At 34.8% G+C, this 21,070-nt stretch overlaps 3 protein-coding genes across 3 annotated transcripts; 2 read left to right on the top strand and 1 right to left on the bottom strand.

Annotated features, from left to right (window-relative positions):
• The first annotated feature begins 2,147 nt into the window (after window positions 1-2,147).
• On the top strand, window positions 2,148-3,900 carry LOC108830806 (probable WRKY transcription factor 9). Its single transcript, XM_056995555.1, is given in 10 exon segments — window positions 2,148-2,215; window positions 2,217-2,254; window positions 2,257-2,327; window positions 2,412-2,440; window positions 2,442-2,535; window positions 2,635-2,692; window positions 2,695-2,763; window positions 2,766-2,914; window positions 3,005-3,118; window positions 3,395-3,900. Coding segments are annotated over 10 exon segments (969 nt in total). The 3' UTR covers window positions 3,674-3,900.
• Window positions 3,901-6,225: 2,325 nt separating this feature from the next.
• LOC130501420 (biotin--protein ligase 2-like) lies at window positions 6,226-8,491 on the bottom strand. Its single transcript, XM_056996349.1, has 10 exons — window positions 8,304-8,491; window positions 7,938-8,208; window positions 7,769-7,830; window positions 7,546-7,694; window positions 7,341-7,461; window positions 7,087-7,245; window positions 6,917-6,962; window positions 6,726-6,792; window positions 6,571-6,647; window positions 6,226-6,494 (listed from the first exon to the last, which is right to left on the bottom strand). The coding sequence occupies exons 1-10, from the start codon at window positions 8,377-8,379 to the stop codon at window positions 6,455-6,457; spliced, it is 1,068 nt and encodes a 355-aa protein (XP_056852329.1). The 5' UTR covers window positions 8,380-8,491; the 3' UTR covers window positions 6,226-6,454.
• Window positions 8,492-9,977: 1,486 nt separating this feature from the next.
• Window positions 9,978-12,080, top strand: LOC108830805 (protein NRT1/ PTR FAMILY 2.3). The gene is given in 5 exon segments (XM_057000788.1): window positions 9,978-10,008; window positions 10,011-10,145; window positions 10,233-10,450; window positions 10,548-11,077; window positions 11,153-12,080. Coding segments are annotated over 5 exon segments (1,704 nt in total). The 5' UTR covers window positions 9,978-9,992; the 3' UTR covers window positions 11,958-12,080.
• The last annotated feature ends 8,990 nt before the right edge of the window (window positions 12,081-21,070 follow it).

Raw genomic sequence — 21,070 nt, 5'->3', positions numbered from 1 at the left:
CCTACTTCCGGCGGCGCATCATTCTTTCGGTGGCCGGTCGGCTCTGTCTCCGACGTTGTACCTACTACAAGGGGTAAACGGTCGGCTTAAGGTTCTGGTGCCGTGCGGTGGTTTTGTTCTCGCCGGCGGTTCTTTTGTTTGGCTAATCGGAGAGTCCGATTAGGATTTGGTGTTTCGGGTGGCTTCGCTTCGGGATGAGATCCCGTTTAGTCTCAGTGAAGCTCTCCGACGAAGGAAGCCTAGGGAGAAGAAGATGGATCTGGAGGCTCGGGAGGCGATCTCGGGACTGTCCCGATGATGATCTCTGCTTAGTTTGAGCTCCGGTATCGATGTTGTTCGATGCGGTGGTTCTGGCTCCGGAGAGACCCGGCGAAGCAGCAGTTTGCTTCGTTTTCTCCGATGTCGGCCTCGGTCGGTGGGTCGTGACTCGATGGAAGTGAGACGCGTGTATCGATGATGATGTGGTTTAACACGTGTGCGTCCATGCGTGTTCTTTGACGCGTGGTTTGACGCGCGCGTAGTTTGGAGACTGGCTGTTCGGCCCATGGATTGTCTCCTTTAACTGTCCTGGGTTTTTGGGCTTTATGTTTGTGTTTTGTTTGTGTATACTCGTTTCTGGGCTTTTAAGTCCATAATAAATCTTAGTTGGCAAAAAAAAAACAATAATCAATAAACTGTTAAATAATATTATTAATTTTTTGTAATAATTTTTCTGTAGCCCAAATTTTAGGATTGCCTTTTGATAAAATAGTGAGATCTAGAAAGTAGAAACAATAAATAAAGTAGTGAGATCTAGAAACAAAAGATAAGGACTTTGCAACGTCTTTTAACATCCATCACGTTAACTGACTTTTCCTAAGAGTTGCACGAGATCGTATTAATAATCCTCACTACCCTAGCATGAGGGCTGCGCGCCAATACAATTCCATAACACCAAACAAAAAATTGACTTCAAGAAAATATATCCTCACCACCCTAGCGTGTTGAAGTTGAAAATTTCAAGAACCCTTCGAGAGGAAAAATTCAAGATAATAGACTCATTACTTAAAATCCAGTTCGCTCGCTATATATCTTTGAAAGCTTTGATTTAAGGGCCCTCATGTTTGTGTTGAATGGAATAGTATACGCTTGTACGTTTTGAACTATGCATCTATTCTATTAAAATTAAGTACAAAAATCTTCTTATATTTCTTTTTAATTGTTACTTAGAGTTTCTAATTTCATCTTTTACACTTTGTCTAATTAATAGTTTAATTTCGGATAAATTTAATAATTCATGTCCAAATATAATCAGAACTATTAATTTAATTTGATTTTTTCTACCATATAGTTTAAATCACTTTTCAAATTTAAAAGTTACATTTATCACCTAATCTTACATTTTTTAGATTTCATTAATTAATATGGTTATTATGTGTAAGCATTTATTTTCTAAATAAAAATAAATACTGCGCGGATTAAGCTCTATTTAGTTTAAAAGTTAAAACACATCATTTACAGTTTGAAAAGATATACACACATCGACGGTCCTCTGTATTTCACATGGTAGCATACACGTGACGGGAAATTTCCTGGACCCTAATTCCCAAATTTTGATATTATAACAAACTATGTTATAATGTTAAAGAAACTCCACCAAATGTATCCATAGTAACTCTGGTTTAATCCAAATTTGAGCAAAAAAACTCCGGTTTAATTACTTTTAAAGGCTTAAACAAGTGCTATACTCCTTCAGTTTTTAAAGATATATATTTTAAGTTTTTTACACTTATTAAAAAACATAAAATTGTAATTATCAATGCATTGTTTTTTTAATGAATTATTCCTCATAATTTTTAACCAATAAAATTTTAATAAATACAATTATTTTTTGAAATTTATTATTAATCAATACATTGAAAACACAAAACTGTATCTTTTTGAAACGTTGAATTTTTAGAACTGAGGAAGTATTAGTTAACAAGGATTGGTATTAATCATAAACTGAGTATTTAAAGAAAGTCAAAAGCAAGCTTTAGATGCGTACGAGAGTGAATAATACAAATAGTAAACGAAGTTCTGTTCAAAAAATGGAATTTGACTTTAGCACTTCAAACTCAAAGTTTTAAACAAGTACAGAGATCTGAATTCCATCTCTATTAATGGGCATGGATCTTTCTCTCAAGTTAGAGAAAGAGAAAGATGAAAGATCAAAACACAGCTGTGAGAGGGAAGAGAGAAGAAGAAGATGCTAGTGAAAATAAAGATGAAAAAAGGTGAAAGAAGACAAAATTGAAGATTCTTGTTTAAGTTCAAGAATCCGAGAAGAAGAAAAAGAACGTGAAGAGGTACTTACGATACGTCGAAATAGACATCAGAACATTTTGTGTGATAATATGTTAATATCCATGGATGGATATCAGCTCTTGCAGGTGCAGATCGAGATGGAACATGTGGAGGAGGAATAAGAGGTTGAGGAAGCTTGTAGAGAAAACCCTTCAAGATTATCACCAGCTCGAAATGAAATTCCCGGTTATCGATCAAACCAACAAGATGGTGAGAGAGATATCGTCTTTTCATACATATTAATTTCACAAGTAGTCTGATAGTTAACACTTCAATACGTATAGATAACTTGATATCTTTTTAACTTAGGATTTTGAAACGTTCCTTGGAGAACAAGCTAAGGACTGGAAAAGAGGAGTGGAAAGATATGATCCTTGGATTTGGTAGACGGAGAATTAGGGATTTCACTTTCTTTGCCGAAAAAGCAGAAACAAGACGAAGAAAAGAAGCTGAGTCTAATAACAAGCAAATATACAATAGGAGCAACATAGTCCATGGACAAGATATTAACACGCAACGTGTCATAACGTCTTCTCCGGGTAATAGAAAGGCCAGGGTATCTGTGAGAGCCAGATGTGACACTCCAACGGTGAGTTTCTTTATATCTCCGATCTTAGACTCAACTTGGAGAATAGTAATATGAAACTTTAGAAATTTTGTATATGTATCATATGTGTAGATGAATGATGGATGCCAATGGAGAAAGTACGGCCAAAAAACCGCGAAAGGGAATCCATGTCCAAGAGCTTATTACAGATGCACCGTGGCTCCAGGATGTCCCGTTAGGAAACAGGTAAGCTCTGCGAGAAAGTTCAAATGCACATGCCTTCAAATTCTAGGGTATTATAAGAAAATATACTACAACCAAGTTTATTATTTTGTTTACAAAAATAACAGAAATTTTAATATTTTATTTACTAGATTTGAAAATGCATAATGTGATGACACTACATATTATAAATCAGTAAACCACATGTCATGATTCTATTTGTTATGTCTATATATAGTTTTGTCTTTGTATGCAATGTGTGTACATAGTTATAAAAGAGAGTTGTATGCATTTGTGAAGGTGCAAAGGTGTTTAGAAGACATGTCGATATTGATAACAACCTACGAAGGAACACATAACCATCCACTTCCGGTCGGAGCAACTGCCATGGCTTCCACTGCCTCCACTTCTCCATTCTTGTTACTCGATTCCAGTGACAATCTCTCTCACCCTTCCTATTTGCAACAAAATGGCAGCAACAATCAATCATTAAGAAGCTTGATCAACTTTGATGATCCATCATTTAGAGGAGGTGACCATGTTTCATCTTCCCAGAACCGATTAAACTGGATGGTGTAGGTTCCCTCGTCTATCTTTTGGTCCCATTATAAGTGATGTCACGATCATGCCCTGTTCGGTATTGTGTCGCTGCGTCAGATACAAGCGACTAAAAATTCAACGTTAACCACGGCAAATAAAAAGTAAAGGAATGAAAACGGTGTCGCTGCGATCAATTTCTCGGGAGTCGCCGGTGTAGTTGCTACTATAAAAATAACAAAATATAAAATATTGTCATCAAAATACAAATAAACTTATTTAATAAAATTATTTCAAAACAAAAACTCTAAATACAAATAAAATTATAATAAATCTATATAGATGCAGAAATTTGATCACAAACAGCATTGTAGAATTTAGATTATTAAAAACCTAATGGTAATTATTTTTATTTTTTGAATTTAATAAACAATAATTTTTAATATTCAATAACTGGATTTTACAGTACATTAAATTCTAAATATTAATCATTATATTTTATAAAGCTACTATTTGGTCCAATAGAGGTAGGAACTCTGAATGTTTAGCATAGGGATGGGCATAAAACCCGGAGTCCGAAATCCGAACTGAACCCGAACCGAAAAACCTGATCCGAACCGAATCCGAAATCTAAAAAATATCCGAATGGATCTTGTAGGGTGTTACAAAACATATCCGAACCCGAAGTATTATTAACCGAATCCGAATGGATAATCCGAAAAACCCAGAAACCAAAAAAACCCGAAAAATATCTGAACAACCCGATCCGAATGTCCGAATTAATATATAATATAAATATTTAAAACATAACTATGTACTTCAAATATTCAATTTCATATTTATTTCAACATGATATCTAATAATAAGTATCTAAATTTTTTTAAAATATCTTAAATACTCCATTATATATAAATAAGTATATATTTTTTATGTTTTTCTATTGAATTTTAGATTTTACTTAGGGTATATCTGAACCGATCTAATATAACCCGAATCCGAATGATATATGGTTACTTCGGGTATTATCCGAACCGAATCGAAACCGATGTGTTATATCCGAACCCGAACCGAATATGTAGATTTACTAAAATGGGACCTAGAAAGTGTTACAAAATAGAATCGAAATCCGAAAAACCTGAACCAAACCCGAATGGGTACCCGAACGTCCAGACCTACTTTAGCAGATGTACGCTGCTTTTGTTTTAGTATTTCGACCTCGAAGTATGCAATGAGCTAGTCAACACACAGAGAAAACGTAGTATGCAATGAGCTAGTCAACACGCAGCTAATCACCAATTAATTTTAAGTTGGAAACCTATGAAAAACCCGAATTTAACAGGTTAAAGGGATCGTCTTTACAAGCTACTTCAACGTAGCTTCATTATCGATATATACTCCTCTTGCGTCAGCATGATGAAAATATTTATTGATCATCAGCTTGACAAGAATGCACTCTAGAGAGGACATGAAGTCATGTTCACAGTCTATGTTTTCTTTTTGAAACACTTCTAAAACTATTTAACCACCCAACTACGAGAGAAAATATATACCTAAACGATATTTGAATCACTACTAATACACTAAGCAATACGAACGTGTTGCCTCCTTTGACAACAAAATATGATATAAGTGAGTGCATATTAATGAAAATGAAGACCTGGAGTTGGATAATAGATGCTAACCTTCACATGTTATATGTTGAATGGAGCTCGTAAATGGCATCAAGGAAGGGTACGGCCGTACGGAGCCATGCTATCAGGCAAAACAGAAGGTATGCTCGAAGAAAATTCAGCCTGCTTATCCTGAAGATATATATAAATCCTTTTAGAAAATTTGCCTCCTAGAAAAGGCACATTGGGACCAAAACCTCAACTTATCAAAGATATAAAAGATATTCCATTACTAGCATCACCTTTCAATCTTAACTTGATCTCAAAAGCAATAAAAAGAAATCGCTTTTATTTAGAAGGTCACTTATTCAATTGACAACATACCTTGCTCGAACTTATTCCTTTTCAACTATTTAATTCTTCTGTTTTTTCTTCTCTCTCTTTTTTTTTGGTAAAAAGGTGAAAGTAAGAGAGCATTATGCAGATGAGAGAAGAGTTTACTAAAAATAAAACCCAAACACTCAAAAGACTATTTCACAATAACTCAGTTATAATCACAATAACTCAGTTGATGACAATAAGACTAGATTTCAATCCTAAGGCAAAAGTACACCCCCAAACAAAATCTCATTATGTTTACTTTAGGAATCTCTGTCTGCTCTAGTATTTAACCATCAACGTGAGTGGTTCTATGGAAATCTCATTTCCATACAGGTAAGACTCTTGCTATTAGGTAAAATCAACGTGAGTGTATGTTTGGTAGGTTGAACAAAAAAAAAAGGAAAATGTGTTATACTACATCAATTACCTTTTATTAAAGTGTGATAGTTATTCAATTATTTCTAAAATAAAATTTTTGTTTCAGGTATTCCAGTAAATTGCATCTCTATTCTGTTCCAAAAATAAGTACATAAACGAACCAAATGCATAAAGAGCAGGCAAAACAGAGTTCCACAAATCGGTCATTTTTAGCTAAAAGTTGCATCCACTGAAATTTTTCTTGTAAATCTCCTTTTGGTCCAATGCTTATTTCAAGAAACATTTTCATAGTGTATTACACACACAATTTGGAATTTTGGATACAAGGAAATAGCTCAAATAAGGGACAACACCACAGTAATATATAAATAAACACTTTTCAGTTGGCGAAAACAGAGATTAGTCCTTGTTCCATGGGGGTGGTGCTAACATCTCCTTCCCCCAAGAAGAAGGATCATATTTTTCTTCGGACTAGACCTTTGAAAAAGTCAAAACTGTAGTTGAACACACAACACTACATATTAGCTTTATCATCCATTTAACTGATTCAAAATTCAAAAAAAAATTTACCTATTGCCATCAGGGTGAAGCTCATACATTTGATAATCATCTCCAATAGCCAGCAGATATCCCGAAGATGTCAAACCCTATAGAGAGATGTAAGGAGGAATTAAAGCACAATGACTACAAATTGTATATAACCAATCTATACGACTTTTCTTTACCTGGATAGTCACAACGTTTTGAACAACTTGGTCCTCGATTTTATCTTCAACAATCACTCTTTGCCCGCTGCACATGTGAAAATACATGGCAAAAAACATCAATTATTGGCAAGTAATAGTGTCATGTTCTTATCTTTAAGAGCTTATAGTTTATTGCAGGGAAAATATGACATTGATTAAGGTGTTAGTACCTGTGAAGCCATGTCCTGTAGTAAAGCTCCTCTAGAGATTTAAAACCTGTAAAACGAAGTGCAATGACATAGAATGACTACATGAGGCTTCAGGCTTGATAATAAGATTAAATCAACAACTGAGTGATGAATCTTTAAGCAGTCTCCTAGATAAGAGGTTTAACATTTACCTTGGTCCAAGAAAAGAACAAAGAATTTCTCGAATTTATGAAAGAAGGCAGCTATAATTTCTTCTCTTTTAAGTAGAATTGATGCAGCAGGAGATATCTCTTTTAGTACAGCGTTTAAGCATGTGGTGGGTTGATCGTTGTCCACATTCAATCCCACACCTGCAATTAAAAAAAAAAGGATCAGTTTAGCCATTTTCTTGGAAGCAAACAAGTCAACGCCAAACTTGTAAAGTAGAGTAATTAATGGGTATTACCAACACTAACGTGAAATTTTCTAGATCTGTAGGTAGAGGTACACAAAATGCCTCCGAGTTTAAGGCCATTCAAGTAAAGATCATTGGGCCACTTTATTTTAACGTCTATATACGGCAAACCCTGCAATTAATATCAAAAAAAAAAAGTGAGAGCTTTTTGTTTCTGATGCAAAGAAGGGAGGAAAGTAAGAGAGAGATTTATTACCTTGTTGTCACAAACATCTTTCACTGCCTCGGTAACAGCAAGAGAAACAACATATTGAATCAAAGGCACGATTCGACCATCTTCCATTTCTAACGTAAAGGAATACATCAGACAGCCCTTTGGGGATTCCCAGACATTCTTTGTTCTGCCTGCGATCATATGTCCGAAAATTAACACATTCTATTTTCTTTTATTCTTAGAGCTAATCCAACAAACTTCTTACCTCTACCCTTAAACTGAATGTCTGAGACACAAACTGAACCAACCGGAAGCTCAGAAAAGTTACTGAAGAAAAAAAAAGAAAAAAAAAAAAGAAACAAGATTTGAACCTTTAAACCAAACCTTTGAAGAAAGGTTAAACCTTTAACAGACAGATGTTGAAACACGCTTACTGAGAAACAAGATCGTGAGTGGAAGACAAGCGAGGAGACCAAATGAGAAACCGACCGAACCGAGAAGTTGAAAGCGAGTTCATGAAGAGTGAAAGATTGAAGGAATCATCATCATCCAGATTCTTAATCTCGGAAGCTAAAAAGAGTGAAACTTTAGGAGAATCATCTGGGAGCTTAAGCACGTTGGCGTTCTTCAAACGCTTTGCTGTATCGTTCTCAACAGAGGACTTCCCACATAAAACCAAGCTACACGAATCATTACCATCCATTGCTAAGGAAGAATCCAAAAAAAAAAAAAAAACAAATCATAAGCAATAGAATCCAATGTTAAACCGGAACACAGCTTCGGATTAGAATGGTTCGAACCTGCGGCAGCTACGGAGAAAGAAAGAGGACGCAAAGGCCTTAAAGAGATGAAACGAGACAAGTTCGCCACTTGCATATAACTGACACAGAAAAACCGCAGAGGTGACGAAAAGTACGGAAAATGGTGAGGTCACCGGAACACTGAAAGCTGATCTGAAGTTTGGTTTTGTTCAGTAGAGACATCGAAGAAGAAATCGGAGAGAAAGACAAAAAGTGATAGAGGCTGGGCCAAATGTGAAGAATAAAGCCCAAGGTGGAGATTGTGAGAATAATGGGTTTATCTTCACATATATATGGGCTTGAGAGGTTCACCTGATTCTCTAACCCAAATCAGCCCAAAGGATTCTCTTAAGTCCGGTGACTTATTTGGTTTCTCATTATGAAAAAAAGTAATAATACATAAGACCGACAGAACTAGGAGTCTAAGAGCATGTTTATAGGTAGTTCTTAACAGCATATCTTAGATTAAATAAGATTAAAAAATTAAAGCAAAAAAAGAAAATACAAAGAATGTATCTTAGTTAAGAGAAGCAAGGGAAGGTTCTTAATACACGTGTCGATACAAGAATGAGCAGAGAAAAAATGGAAGGATCATATTGAAAGATCTGGTCACGACGGGGTCCACCGTTAATAATTAAAAAAAATAAGAACCTTCAAGTGGATTTTGTTGATAAACATGCTCTAAGAACTTCATATATAAATAAGTATACATCACCATTTTGAAGGATCATCCGAGAAAAACCCTAGGAACAAGAGAAGTTAAGAAAGAGAGAGAGAGAGGAGAGATATTTTTCGAGTCATGTTTCTAAGGAACATAGTTTCTTTGATCTACCTTATTTTTTGTTGGTGTCATGTTTTATACGAACAGAACGCTTAAAGCGTTTGTGTAAATCTCTTTGATTGATAGTGGAAGTTGTTGGAAACGGTTCCCACCCGAGACATACTAGTTCGAGGCCGGAAACTCTTATGTGTAAATCTCTTTGATTGATAGTGGAAGTTGTGGGAAACGGTTCCCACCCGAGACGTACTAGTTCGAGGCCGGAAACTCTTATGTGTTCTTTAGTTAAGCGATCAAACGATCGATTCATGTTTATTACCATTTCCCTCTTATTCATATTTAGAGGGGCACCAACCAAATGTTTGAAAACGACATCATAGACTAATGTGTAAAAATGGATTAGGTATTATTTGGATAACAGCTAAGAATCGTTTCAATGGGAAAAGTTATCCTGAACTGCCTTATATATAGTTTTTTTTTTAAATCTACTTTTCATACACGTTTATTCTGCTTCCTCAGTGCTCTGTAGTGGCTGGGGCAGTCTCTTTTGAGACAGATCTAGATGATATTGAACACTATATGTGGTTGTGAGCCCTGTGTCTTCGTAAGAATATTGATTAATTTATATAAAGATTACTGAAAATAACACAAAAGGCGAATACTCTATGTGGTTGTTTGCTTCGTGTCCTACTGATTAATTTAAGCAAAGTTATTCGATGTGGATTCTGATGCCATTAATGATCTGACCAAATCCTTTTTGAATTGGTTCACCAACTTGATTTCAGAATAGGACACAAGTAGATGGAATGTCAGGATATGATTAGGTAGTTTGGGGACTACAGAATATCATTACTAAATCATTGCACCAACATAATTACTGTGCATTTGCTTATATATACGGCTGTTTATATATGCATCATCACACACACCAAAGTTTCAAAGATACTTGTGCTTCCACTTGTTTTCTTCCATGGCTGGTCCAGTTTCGGGTGATACAGAAGCGCAGCGCGCTGGAGATCTAAGCAGGAAGCCCGGTGGCTGGATAACTTTTCCGTTCATGATGGGTTTGTCTGTTTTTTTTGTTTGTTGTTGTTGTTGCCTATGTTCCTTTGAAGGCGAGACTTATACATATTGTTGTCTATGTGGTGCAGCTACATTGTTAGGTATGTCCATAACTTCATTCGGATGGGTACTGAACTTGATTGTCTTCTTGATCGAGGAATTCAACATCAAGAACATCGCTGCTGCTCAGATTTCAAACATTGTAAATGGATGCCTCAGCATGTTGCCTGTCGTAGCAGCCATTTTAGCTGATTCTTTCTTTGGAAACATTCTCGTCATCTCGGCCTCCACTTTCATCTCGCTAACTGTAAGTCCAAAAATTCACGACTGATTATTATCTTATATGTTCATAATTTATTATACACAATGATCAACAGTTTAAAGGAGTTTTTAAAATATTTTAGGGGATTTTTCTCCTGACTCTGATCGCATATTTGGACTTGTTGAAACCTAGACCCTGTGCAACCGGATCAGCCCTATGCCAGTCTCCATCAGAACTCCAGCTTGGGATCTTGTACACAGCCTTAGTTCTAGTAACCACTGGAGCAGGTGGGACACGGTTCACCTTGGCATCTGCGGGTGCAAACCAATACGACAAACCTAAGGATCAAGGAAGCTTCTTCAACTGGTACTTCCTCACACTATACGCTGGGGCTATTACCGGAGCAACAGCGATTGTATACACACAGGACAATGCTAGCTGGAAACTTGGGTTTAGCCTCTGCGCTGCTGCAAATTTCGTAAGTTTTGTTGTTTTCGTCTGCGGGAAAAGACTCTACAAGCATGACAAACCCATGGGAAGTCCTTTCAAAAGCCTCATCAGTGTTGTAGTCGCTGCTACAGTGAAAAGAAAGGCTGCGATTTCATCAAAAGAAGAGGACTATCACCAGGGACTCGCCAAGACTTCTCCTGAAATGCCCTCCAAGAGCTATAGGTGCAAAACAAAACAAAAAACTTTGTCTGACTCATTTAACTTATACAAGAACTTAAAGAGCTTTTACATGTGCAGGTTCTTGAATCGTGCAGCCTTGAAAACCGAAGAGGACGGCTCAGTTAACAACATCTGGAGGGTATGCTCTGTTCAGGAAGTAGAAGATTTCAAAGCCATTCTCCGACTTCTACCTTTGTGGCTAGCCATAATCTTTGTTAGTACTCCAATGGTGATGCAAACAAGCTTAATGGTACTCCAAGCGCTAGTCACGGACCGTGGGCTTGGTCCTCACTTCAAAGTCCCGGCCGGGTCCCTCCAAGTCATTGTAATGACCTCTGCGTCCACCTTTATCATAATGAACAACTGGCTTTTTTATCCCATGTATCAGAAGCTAACCCATAAGCGGCTAACACCGCTTCAAAAAGTCGGTATAGGTCAGGTTCTCACCATCCTAAGCATGGCGATCTCTGCGGTTGTGGAAGCAAAGAGGCTGAGAACAGTTGAAAACGGGCATCCCATGTCAGTGCTTTGGCTGTTTCCTCCTCTCGTTATAGTGGGAATAGGCGAGGCCTTCCAGTTTCCAGGAAACATTGAACTGTTCTATGGAGAATTCCCGGAGTCTGTGAGGAACACCGCGACTTCACTGACCTCACTGGTGATTGGAATCTCATTCTATCTGAGCACAGCTCTGATCGGTCTGCTCCAGAGGACTACCAAGTGGTTACCAAATGACATTAACAGCGGAAGAGTTGACAATGTTTACTGGGTTTTAGTTGTTGCAGGAGTTTTAAATTTTGGATATTTTCTCGTCTGCTCTTGGTTCTATACATACAGAAATCTTGAAGGCCATGATGAACAAGATCCGAAAGATGTTTCAACCTAAGAAAGTCAACATGTTTGCTTTAGTTTTCTCTAATTTGTAACATGCTATTGTTAATTTATATATCTGTGTTTGCAATTTTTACCATGTCAAGTGTGTTTTTGTTTAATGAAATTGATGTCTTAATTTTGCTGCAGTTTTCTCTAATTTTTTGCATGCTCCTCCTTTTTATCTAGTATCTATGAATGTAACAGAGTAATCAACAGATGTTTTTGTATATTTTTTTGGGGTAATATGCATTAAAATCTTATAATCTATTAAAACTGAAGTACAATTAAAAATTAACCTTAATTTTTTCCTAATATTTACAGTGGTATACTACTAGCTTTAAATACCAATTTTAAGAAAATAATTACTTAACTACTCTAGCTAAATTACCTTAAAGAACGTTGGTTTAAGATTGTTTATTTATTGTTTTTTCTTTGAATTTTCCTGGATGTTGTTTTTTTCCTGGATATTTTTGGCCAAAAAGAAAAATCTCCCTTTTAATTTGAACTCGATAGAGTCAAATAACTTAATGATGTTGATGAATAATATGTGAGGAATCGTGAATCTTTGGATTCATCTTTTCGTTTTTTCATATTATGGCATTTTATCTTCATCTTTTTTGGTGAATTTTTTTTATCTGTTCGATACTTGGATCAAGTAAAAAATTATAGTCAGAGTTCTTCACAAACCATTAATCATATGCATTTAGTTATACAAATACAGTAATAGAAAAATATGAATATTTCTATTCAAAACAACCAATAAATGTTACTATGTTAAAGTAATTAGGATAGTAAATGACACAATATATAACCTCGTAGATGTCATTGTATATGAGATATTCAAAATGTTATACTTTTACGATTAGTTCACTAACAATATTCTTTGCTTCCTAAATTTTTTTCCTAATATTTATGACATGGCTAATGTATTACTACCAGATTCCTAAAATTTAGCTATACATTAAACGTAAAATATTGTAATCTTTTACTTACCACAAGAAAATATAATATATATAAAAATATTTTTTTTCTTAACCTTTAGATTCACTAACCAATAAATGTTATTTTATATTGAATATCTTTTATAAAAGGTAACAAAATAACTGATAACTTATATTATATTTTTAAAAATAAAAAGGATAAATATAAAATAGTTGTAAAAATAAATAATATTAATTTTTTAAGCCGAACCCTAACCCCTAAATCGTAAACAATAAAATTTAAATACTAAAATCTAAACTCTTGAATAAACCACAAACCAAAAAACGAAAGATTTAAGGTTTATCCAAAGGTTTAAGATTTACCCAAGAGTTTAGAGTTTAGTACTAATGGTTTAGTTTTTTAAAATTTAGTATTTTTGTGTTCACGATTTAGAGTTTATGATTTTTTCCAACGGTTTAGGAATTACCCAAGGGTTTAGGGCTTAGGGATTATGATTTAGGGTTTAGTGTTTTCTGATGGTTTTAAAAATTATTAAAAATATTTTCAAATTCGTTTTTTATCAGCTACTATATTTATTTAATTCTTTTTATTTTTTAAAACATAATATAAGTTAAAAATAATTTGTTTCCTTTTTCAAAAGATTCTGAATATAAAACACACAAAATTCTATTGGTTGGTGAATTTACAAACACGCTATGACATACATTAATTAAAAATAAAATAAATTATAGGAAATGAAAATAAGACATTTTTTTGATGAAATTTCAAATTTATTGAATGATCAAAAAAGAATGACTGTTATTTACATCCTACAACTCAAACTGGAAAGAAACTGAAAACTTCTTCTATAGACTAGATTGTGTGATGAAACCACCTTTGTAACAGGCCCGCAAACTTGTGATCATGAGTATACTTCAAAGACACAATCCTTGTCCTCACAGCCTTTTCTACTCTTCTCTTCATTTGCTCTACAGTTGTTCTTGGGTTTTGATGTCTCCTTCCATTCCTCTCTCTCCATATATGATAGATGGTTGTCTGGAATAGTAATTTGGATAGTATAGAGTCCATACCATGATTCATACCACTCAAACGCTGAACTGTCCAGTCCCAATCCGGATTTATGCCTCGACCCAAGAGTCCTTTTGCCAAAGCTTCCCATACTGTGTATGAGTAGGGACATGCGAAGAATAAGTGCTCTCTTGTTTCATCCCTTTCTCCACATAATTCACAGCCCTGCTCTACTCCCCACTGCCTCATCCTACTCCCAGTTGATAACCGATCCTTCATAGCAAGCCAAGTGATGAAAGCTTGCCTTGGAACACCCTGAGCAAGCCATACTACTTTACTCCAATGAACTCTATCTTTTTCACTCTAATCAAGTTCCAAGTTCTGCTGGAATTGAAACTTTCCCGGTAATCATTTTCATTATACTTCTATTTAACAATGTCTCTCCCAGAGCTGGCCTGAGGTGGGTTTGCTGATGTGATGTCTGCATATAAAGTCTCGAATCGTCGAGTGCGAGACCCTCTAATGCTCCAGCCTTCGCGATTCACTGCCTCATTAACCTTGGAATGCCGCAAGATTCCCAGATAAGTGGTTCCCACTGCTCCTGTGATATCAATGAGCCGACCTTTGTCAAGCCAATTATCAAACCAGAAGTGTGTTGTAGCTCCATCTCTCACCTCCCATCGCATGAAACTATAAGCCAAAGGTCTTAGTTTAAGCAATTTCCGCCATATCCATGATCCCTTAGAGTCATCTCGGATGTCCCAAAAGGATGAATACTTCAGTAAATAATGCTTCGTCCAGCAAACCCAGAGTGACGTCGATTGCGTAAAAAGACGCCATATTAGTTTCAGAGCAAACACCAGTCCTGAATCACGGAGCTTTCTCACCCCTAAACCTCCTTCATCTTTGGGTAAGCAGATATCTTCCCAATTAACCTTCACCTTATGACTCTGTGTAGGCGTTCCTGACCAAAGAAAGTTACTGCACATGCTTTCAATTGTTTCCAAACAACCCACAGGTAGAATATACACTGAGGTCCAGAAATTAACAATACTCGCAATAACTGTTTTGATCAGTTGTAAATGCCCTGCATATGAGAGTGCTTTAGTCGACCAACACATCATCTTCCGTCTTATCTTGTCAATCAAGGGCTCATAATCAGTACTCGTGAGGGTTCTAGTCGTGAGCGTCATCCCTAAGTAGCGAATAGGCAAGGTACCCACGTTAATCCCCATCCCTGCAGCTGTTTCAAGCAAGGGTGTCACATTCTCTCCAGACACAAAGATTGAAGTTTTTACAACATTAATGTGTAAACCAGACATCTTCGCAAACCTTCCCATTACACCCATTACCCCAGCTAGAGATCGGGTTGTACCATCCAAGAAAACCAAGATATCATCAGCAAAACTGAGATGTGTGAGCTTGACTCCTGCACATTGCGGGTGATAATCATATTCCCCTGCTTCTGCGGCCTGATTGAGAAGCTTGGACAAAACATTGCTGAGGATGACATAAAGATAAGGAGAGAGCGAACAACCTTGCCTAATACCCCTGGCGCTTGTAAAGAATCCTTCAAGACTGCCATTGACTGAGACAGAGAAAGCAGCAGTGGAGATACAAAGTCTGATCCAGTTAATAAACTGAGCTGGTAATCCCATGGCTTGAAGAACCGAAGTAATGAAAGACCACTTTACCGTATCAAATGCCTTTGCTATGTCAAACTTCACCGCACATCTAGCTTTCCCCTGTGCCTTGTGATACCCATCCACTAGTTCTGAGGCCAGTAGAACATTTTCTAAAAGGAGTCTTCCCTCAATGAAGGCACACTGATTAGCTTCAATAGCTTCTGGAAAAATTGTTCGGAGTCTTGAAGCAAGTACCTTGGATATAACCTTGTAGAGAAAGTTGCAGCAAGCAATGGGTCTATAGTCTTTCATTTTATGAGCATCTTCAGTCTTTGAAACCAATGTGAGAATGGTGGCATTGATTCCTTTTGGCATAAACCCGTATAGAAAAAAAGATTGTATCGCAGCAATAAACTCCCTCCCCACTACTGGCCATGCTGCGATAAAAAACTCCTTAGTGTAGCCATCTGGTCCTGGTACCTTATCATTTGGCAGAGCCTGCACCGCTTTCAGAATTTCCTGAGCTGTAACAGGTCCAACAAGCCCGGAAGCAGTTTGTGGAGAGCAACGATAAGTAAGAAGTCCTCGAAGATACTCCACTGAGACGTCTACGGTAGAGGAGTCCTGAGTTTGTAGAAAAGTCTGAAAATGATTAACTGCCTCCTTTTTAATATCAAGTTGTGACGTAAGTATGTCTCCATGCGCAGTTATCAGCCGTCTGATCTTGTTTCTAGCAGCTCGGGCCTGAGCTATACGATGGAAATATTTGGTGTTGTGATCCCCTGCTTGAAGCCACCGTACACATGATTTCTGCCTGAAATATTTTTCTTCAATGCGAGCAAGATGGTTCCATTTCTCGGATGCTGCTGCTGCCCTTGCAAAAGTCACTGGTCCCGGGTCAAGCAAGGCCTGGTTCTGACATTCACACAGTTCCTCATAAGCTTGCTTTGTTTGATTCGGAAGATCACCATAATGAGTTCTATTCAAAGCCCGTAATGCCTCTTTTAGGGTCTTTAGTTTCTTGTGAAAGCTAGATAAAGCTGCTCGAGATTGATGTATGGTATTAGAACTGTTCCAAACCTCTGCTACTGTATGAAGAAAATCCGGATGCTCTGTCAGGTAATTAAAGAATCTGAACGGTTTCCTGGCTTCATTCTGAATACTCGAACATCGAATGTAACATCTAGCATGATCAGAGACACCACCAGCTTCAAAATGAGCATACGACTGGGGATAACAACTCAGCCAAGCGTTATTAACCAAAGCTCTATCAATCTTCTTACCAATAGGATCCTCACTTCTACTATTCCACCAAGTAAACTGCGCTCCATCATAAGGTAAATCCGTTAAACCACAGTCAGAGACCACCTCTTGGAAGTGCCGCATACCCACCTGATTGGTTCTATAGTCAAAAGCACGTGAATGCTCTGCAGATGCTAGAGTTTCATTATAGTCACCTATCAGCATCCAAGGAAGCCCAAGGTGATCATACGCTGCCTTAGTCCCCCTGATGTCTTCCCATAACTGAGTTCTCTCTGCCACTATGTTGAAAGCATATACAGCTGAAATAAGACATTTTTTCTAAACCTTATACATACATTTTGTATATTATGTATTTTCTAAACCTTATGTGTACATACACTTTGTATATTCTGCAAATAAGAAATGAAAATAACTTTGTGAGTCATTTTATATATAAATCCATATATTATACGAAAAGCCTTACTTGCGGATATTTTCTCTGTTTTAGCAAACGGAGATAAATGGTCATCAATATATTCTTTATGGTATTATAATCTATTCCTAATTATTTATTAATAATAACTAAAACTTTACAATTCCACTGTAAATAGTCAGTTTTAGAAAATTATATTAAATAAAAATGGCTGTTTACATTTGTTAATTCATGCATATTTTATATAATTATATGTCAATGTAAATTACATAAGGAAAACATATATAAAAACTAATCCAATTGACGGTTTGATACAATAAATAAAATTACTCAATATAAGCAATAAAAGTTTGTGTATAAATGTTATATTAAAGTAATATTTAATGTCGATAAATGTCAAAAACATTTTTTTTGAACAACAAATGTCAAAACACACAATATCAAAAATCATAAAAAATTAATATAACATCGCACGGATGTGCGGATCAAAAGCTAATTTTTAGTTACAAGTCGAAACCTAGTAAACATAATGAACAGACGACGTTGCCACCACAAGATGCAACAAAATAATTATTTAAATTTCTAAAGACTTAAATCATTAAGTCATGTTCCTTTTTAATTTGATGGAACATCTTGATGGACATCATCTCAGATAACTGAATCAAAACATTCTTCACTTTTATAGTTAGTATCTGAGTCTTGATACATCGTTTAAATGATAGTTATTTGTTTTTGATTTTATAAAGCAATTTTTTTATAAAACGGTAATATTGGGTTTTCACGCAAAATCTTCAAAAAGACTGAAAATGGCATGGTTTATATAATAAAAATTATAAAAAATAAAAAGGACATGATATGATTTTTTTTCATTTTGAAGAAAACCTAATTTAGTGATTTTGATAAAGAAAAACATGATTTTACAGTTTCAACAAAAAGACACGCCACTGTGATTTTGGTGAAAAATGAAAATTTGGTGAAAAACATTTTTTATATATATTTTGGTGAAAAACATGATTTTGCATTTTTGGTTAAAACGAGATTTTACAGTTTTAAAAGAAAAATTTGATTTTATGATTTTGACAGAAAACTGGATTTTACGGTTTTGGTGAGAATTTTTTTTTAATTTTTTGGCAAAAGAACTCAATTTTACGGTTTCGCAAAAAACTTGATTTTACGGTTGTGGCTAACGAATTCGATTTTATTGATTTTGACAAAAATCACTTCTCCTTAAGTCCCTAGCAAAGCAACCTAGCGAAGCAAGCTAGTTGCAAAGCCTTGGCTGCTCTACATCTAGAGGATCTGCGTTGGGGTGTGCTTGGGAGTCAAATGCTAGGGTCATGCGAAAAGTCTTATTTCCAATTTTGAGTTTTCTGTTTTGACGAGGAAACTTGATTTTACAATTTTTGCGAAAAAAATTAAATTTAACGAGTTTGAAAGAAAAATTTGATATTACTATTTTTGCCAGAAAACACGATTTTATATTTTTAGTGGGAATAGTCGATTTTACAATTTTGGCACAAAAATGATTTGAAGATTTTGCATGAAAACTCAATATTACCGTTTTAGCGAAAACATGATTTCAAGTTTTGGCTGGAAAACTCATTTTTACTGTTAGCTAGAAAATTTAATTTTCTGATTCAAAATATTAAATAGTAATTACAATAACTAATTAAATTGTTTTTATATTTGAGTTGAAGGGTATATAAGTCTTTCAAAATTTTGAGATGCAAATGTTACATTTAAGCCTTCCATTTTTGCATCTTAAATATCTAGATAGTTTTGACCAAAAAAAATCTAGATAGTTTTAGATATTATAGATTTTGCATCGAGATGAAACATATAAATGTTGATATAATCTATACTATTAAAGCAGAAGACAGTTTATGAAACTGCCCCTGACTTTTCTAAGTAATTACAAAACATCACATTTCATTTCTTTTTTTAAATCAAATCCTCTAAATAAAAGCCCAACAAAGTCTTCATATAAATTGACAACCCAACTTTTTGTTCTCTCTATCAATAAAACAAAATGGACTTTAAATTTTTGAATCAATGAAATGGGCTTTAATATTTTGAATCAATTACCTTCAATATTCAATAACCAAAATCCTGTAATTTTTAAATACGCATGAACCAAAAAATATCAATAAGCAAAATCGTTTTTCAACTCATATATTATCGGAATATTTACTCAAAACAGATCATGGAATATTCTCTGTAATTTAATATTATCTCTAATTGTTACCAACACAATGTAGAAACAGAAATAAGATCTCCCGGTTTTTCTAAATATTTGCACCATATCTTTCCAAAAAATCTTTCACATTATTAATTATTTGAAAGTATTTATTAAATGAAACCTCAAAAAAAGTTTGAAATAACAAATGATTAAATCAACAAAATCATAATACGGGTCTAAATTATCTTACATCTTTTAAAAACAGTTCCATTTAAAATAAAACCAAATCACATAAACTGAATTTAATAAAATTATAGAATTTGTTTTGAAACGCACAAATGAATTTTTCAATACAGAGAATGTTGAAGATATAAAATATTTTATTTAAATTAGAAAAAAATCAGTGTAAAATAAGTTTAGCTATGGGTTAAATGAATAAAATCATATAAGTAAATTTAAGATAAAATTCATAAAAATTGAAAATATATAATATATCAAAAATTATAATTTTATTACTTAAAATAAAATTTTCAACAAAAAATATACCCGCCATATTTAAGCGCGGATCAAAATCTAGATCTATAGGAGTTCTCACAATGGATATTAGACATTTTGAATATATTATATTTTCGAGTATCCATTTAAAAACCTGATTATGAATATAGTGGATCATATCAATAGCCATTATTAATCTAAATAATATTACAATTCATTTAGACTTTTGTAAAATTTTACAAGTAAATGTACAAATTAATTTTACTGAAAATAATTTTAAGTCTAATTTCTTTTTTTTAACGTCAAAATTTAATTTTATTAATTAAAAGAGTTTACATAATCAAAATACAAAAGGTTATACAACCAAAGAGGAGGATACAATCTTGATGAATTAAAGATTTCATTCCTATCTAAAAACCTAGCCAAACTATTTGCAGGTTCATTATTAGCTCTCTTTGTGAAACTAAAGGTACAATCTTTGAATTTTCTACCCCAAAAGTGAATATCATTGATCAAATTATCAATAAGAATATTTGTTTGTTTGCCAGTGAGAATGTTAACAAGTTGTTGACTATCTCCTTCAAACATAACGTAAGAGATTCCCAATGACCAGATATGTTGCATTGATGCTAGTAGAGATTTTCCTTCTGCCTCAAGAGCTGAAGTTGACATTCCAGTACTGGCTGAACCCCAAAAGAATGTTAATTTCTTAATGCAGTTTCCAATAAAAAAAATTATTATTTCACAATACTAACATTTTGTATAGATGAAAACGAACATAAACCTAAAAACAACTCCTAGAAAAACCATTAAGACACTTGATATACATTTTATGTTGAAACACATTTGTTACAAAAATAAATTTGTCAAAGGAAACATACCCGCCCTTTAAAAGGGCGGGTCAAGATCTAGTCTATTCTATTAAAACTAAAGTACAAAAATATAGTTACCTAATTTTAAGTAGATTCTTATAGATTTTCATTATCTTTCGACTAACTATAACCGGTTCATTTATTGTTTTCATTTAAGCAGTGTTTTAAAACTCGATCCGGACCCGTGGTTGAACCGGTAAATCCGGTGACCCGAAATAAATCCGGTTTGGGTTTTGTGAAAAACCCAAAATTTAAAAACTCGCAAAAACCCGTAAAAACCCACCAAAACCAGTACCGGTTGAACCAATGGTTGAACCAATATATAACTTT

This window comes from Raphanus sativus, chromosome 2, assembly GCF_000801105.2.
Source record: "Raphanus sativus cultivar WK10039 chromosome 2, ASM80110v3, whole genome shotgun sequence".
Classification (NCBI taxonomy): domain Eukaryota; kingdom Viridiplantae; phylum Streptophyta; class Magnoliopsida; order Brassicales; family Brassicaceae; genus Raphanus; species Raphanus sativus.
Note: the sequence above shows the minus strand (reverse complement) of the source record. Positions and strands in the feature narration are given on the sequence as shown.

Bases quoted from the DNA above. Each gene is read 5' to 3' on its own strand.
- LOC130501420 (XM_056996349.1), bottom strand. From the start codon at position 8,379: ATGCAAGTGGCGAACTTGTCTCGTTTCATCTCTTTAAGGCCTTTGCGT. The intron at 7,695-7,768 runs GTAAGAAGTTTG...ATATGATCGCAG, and splicing joins CATTCAGTTTAAGGGTAGAG to GCAGAACAAAGAATGTCTGG. The intron at 6,648-6,725 runs GTAAAGAAAAGT...ATCTCTCTATAG, and splicing joins AAAACGTTGTGACTATCCAG to GGTTTGACATCTTCGGGATA.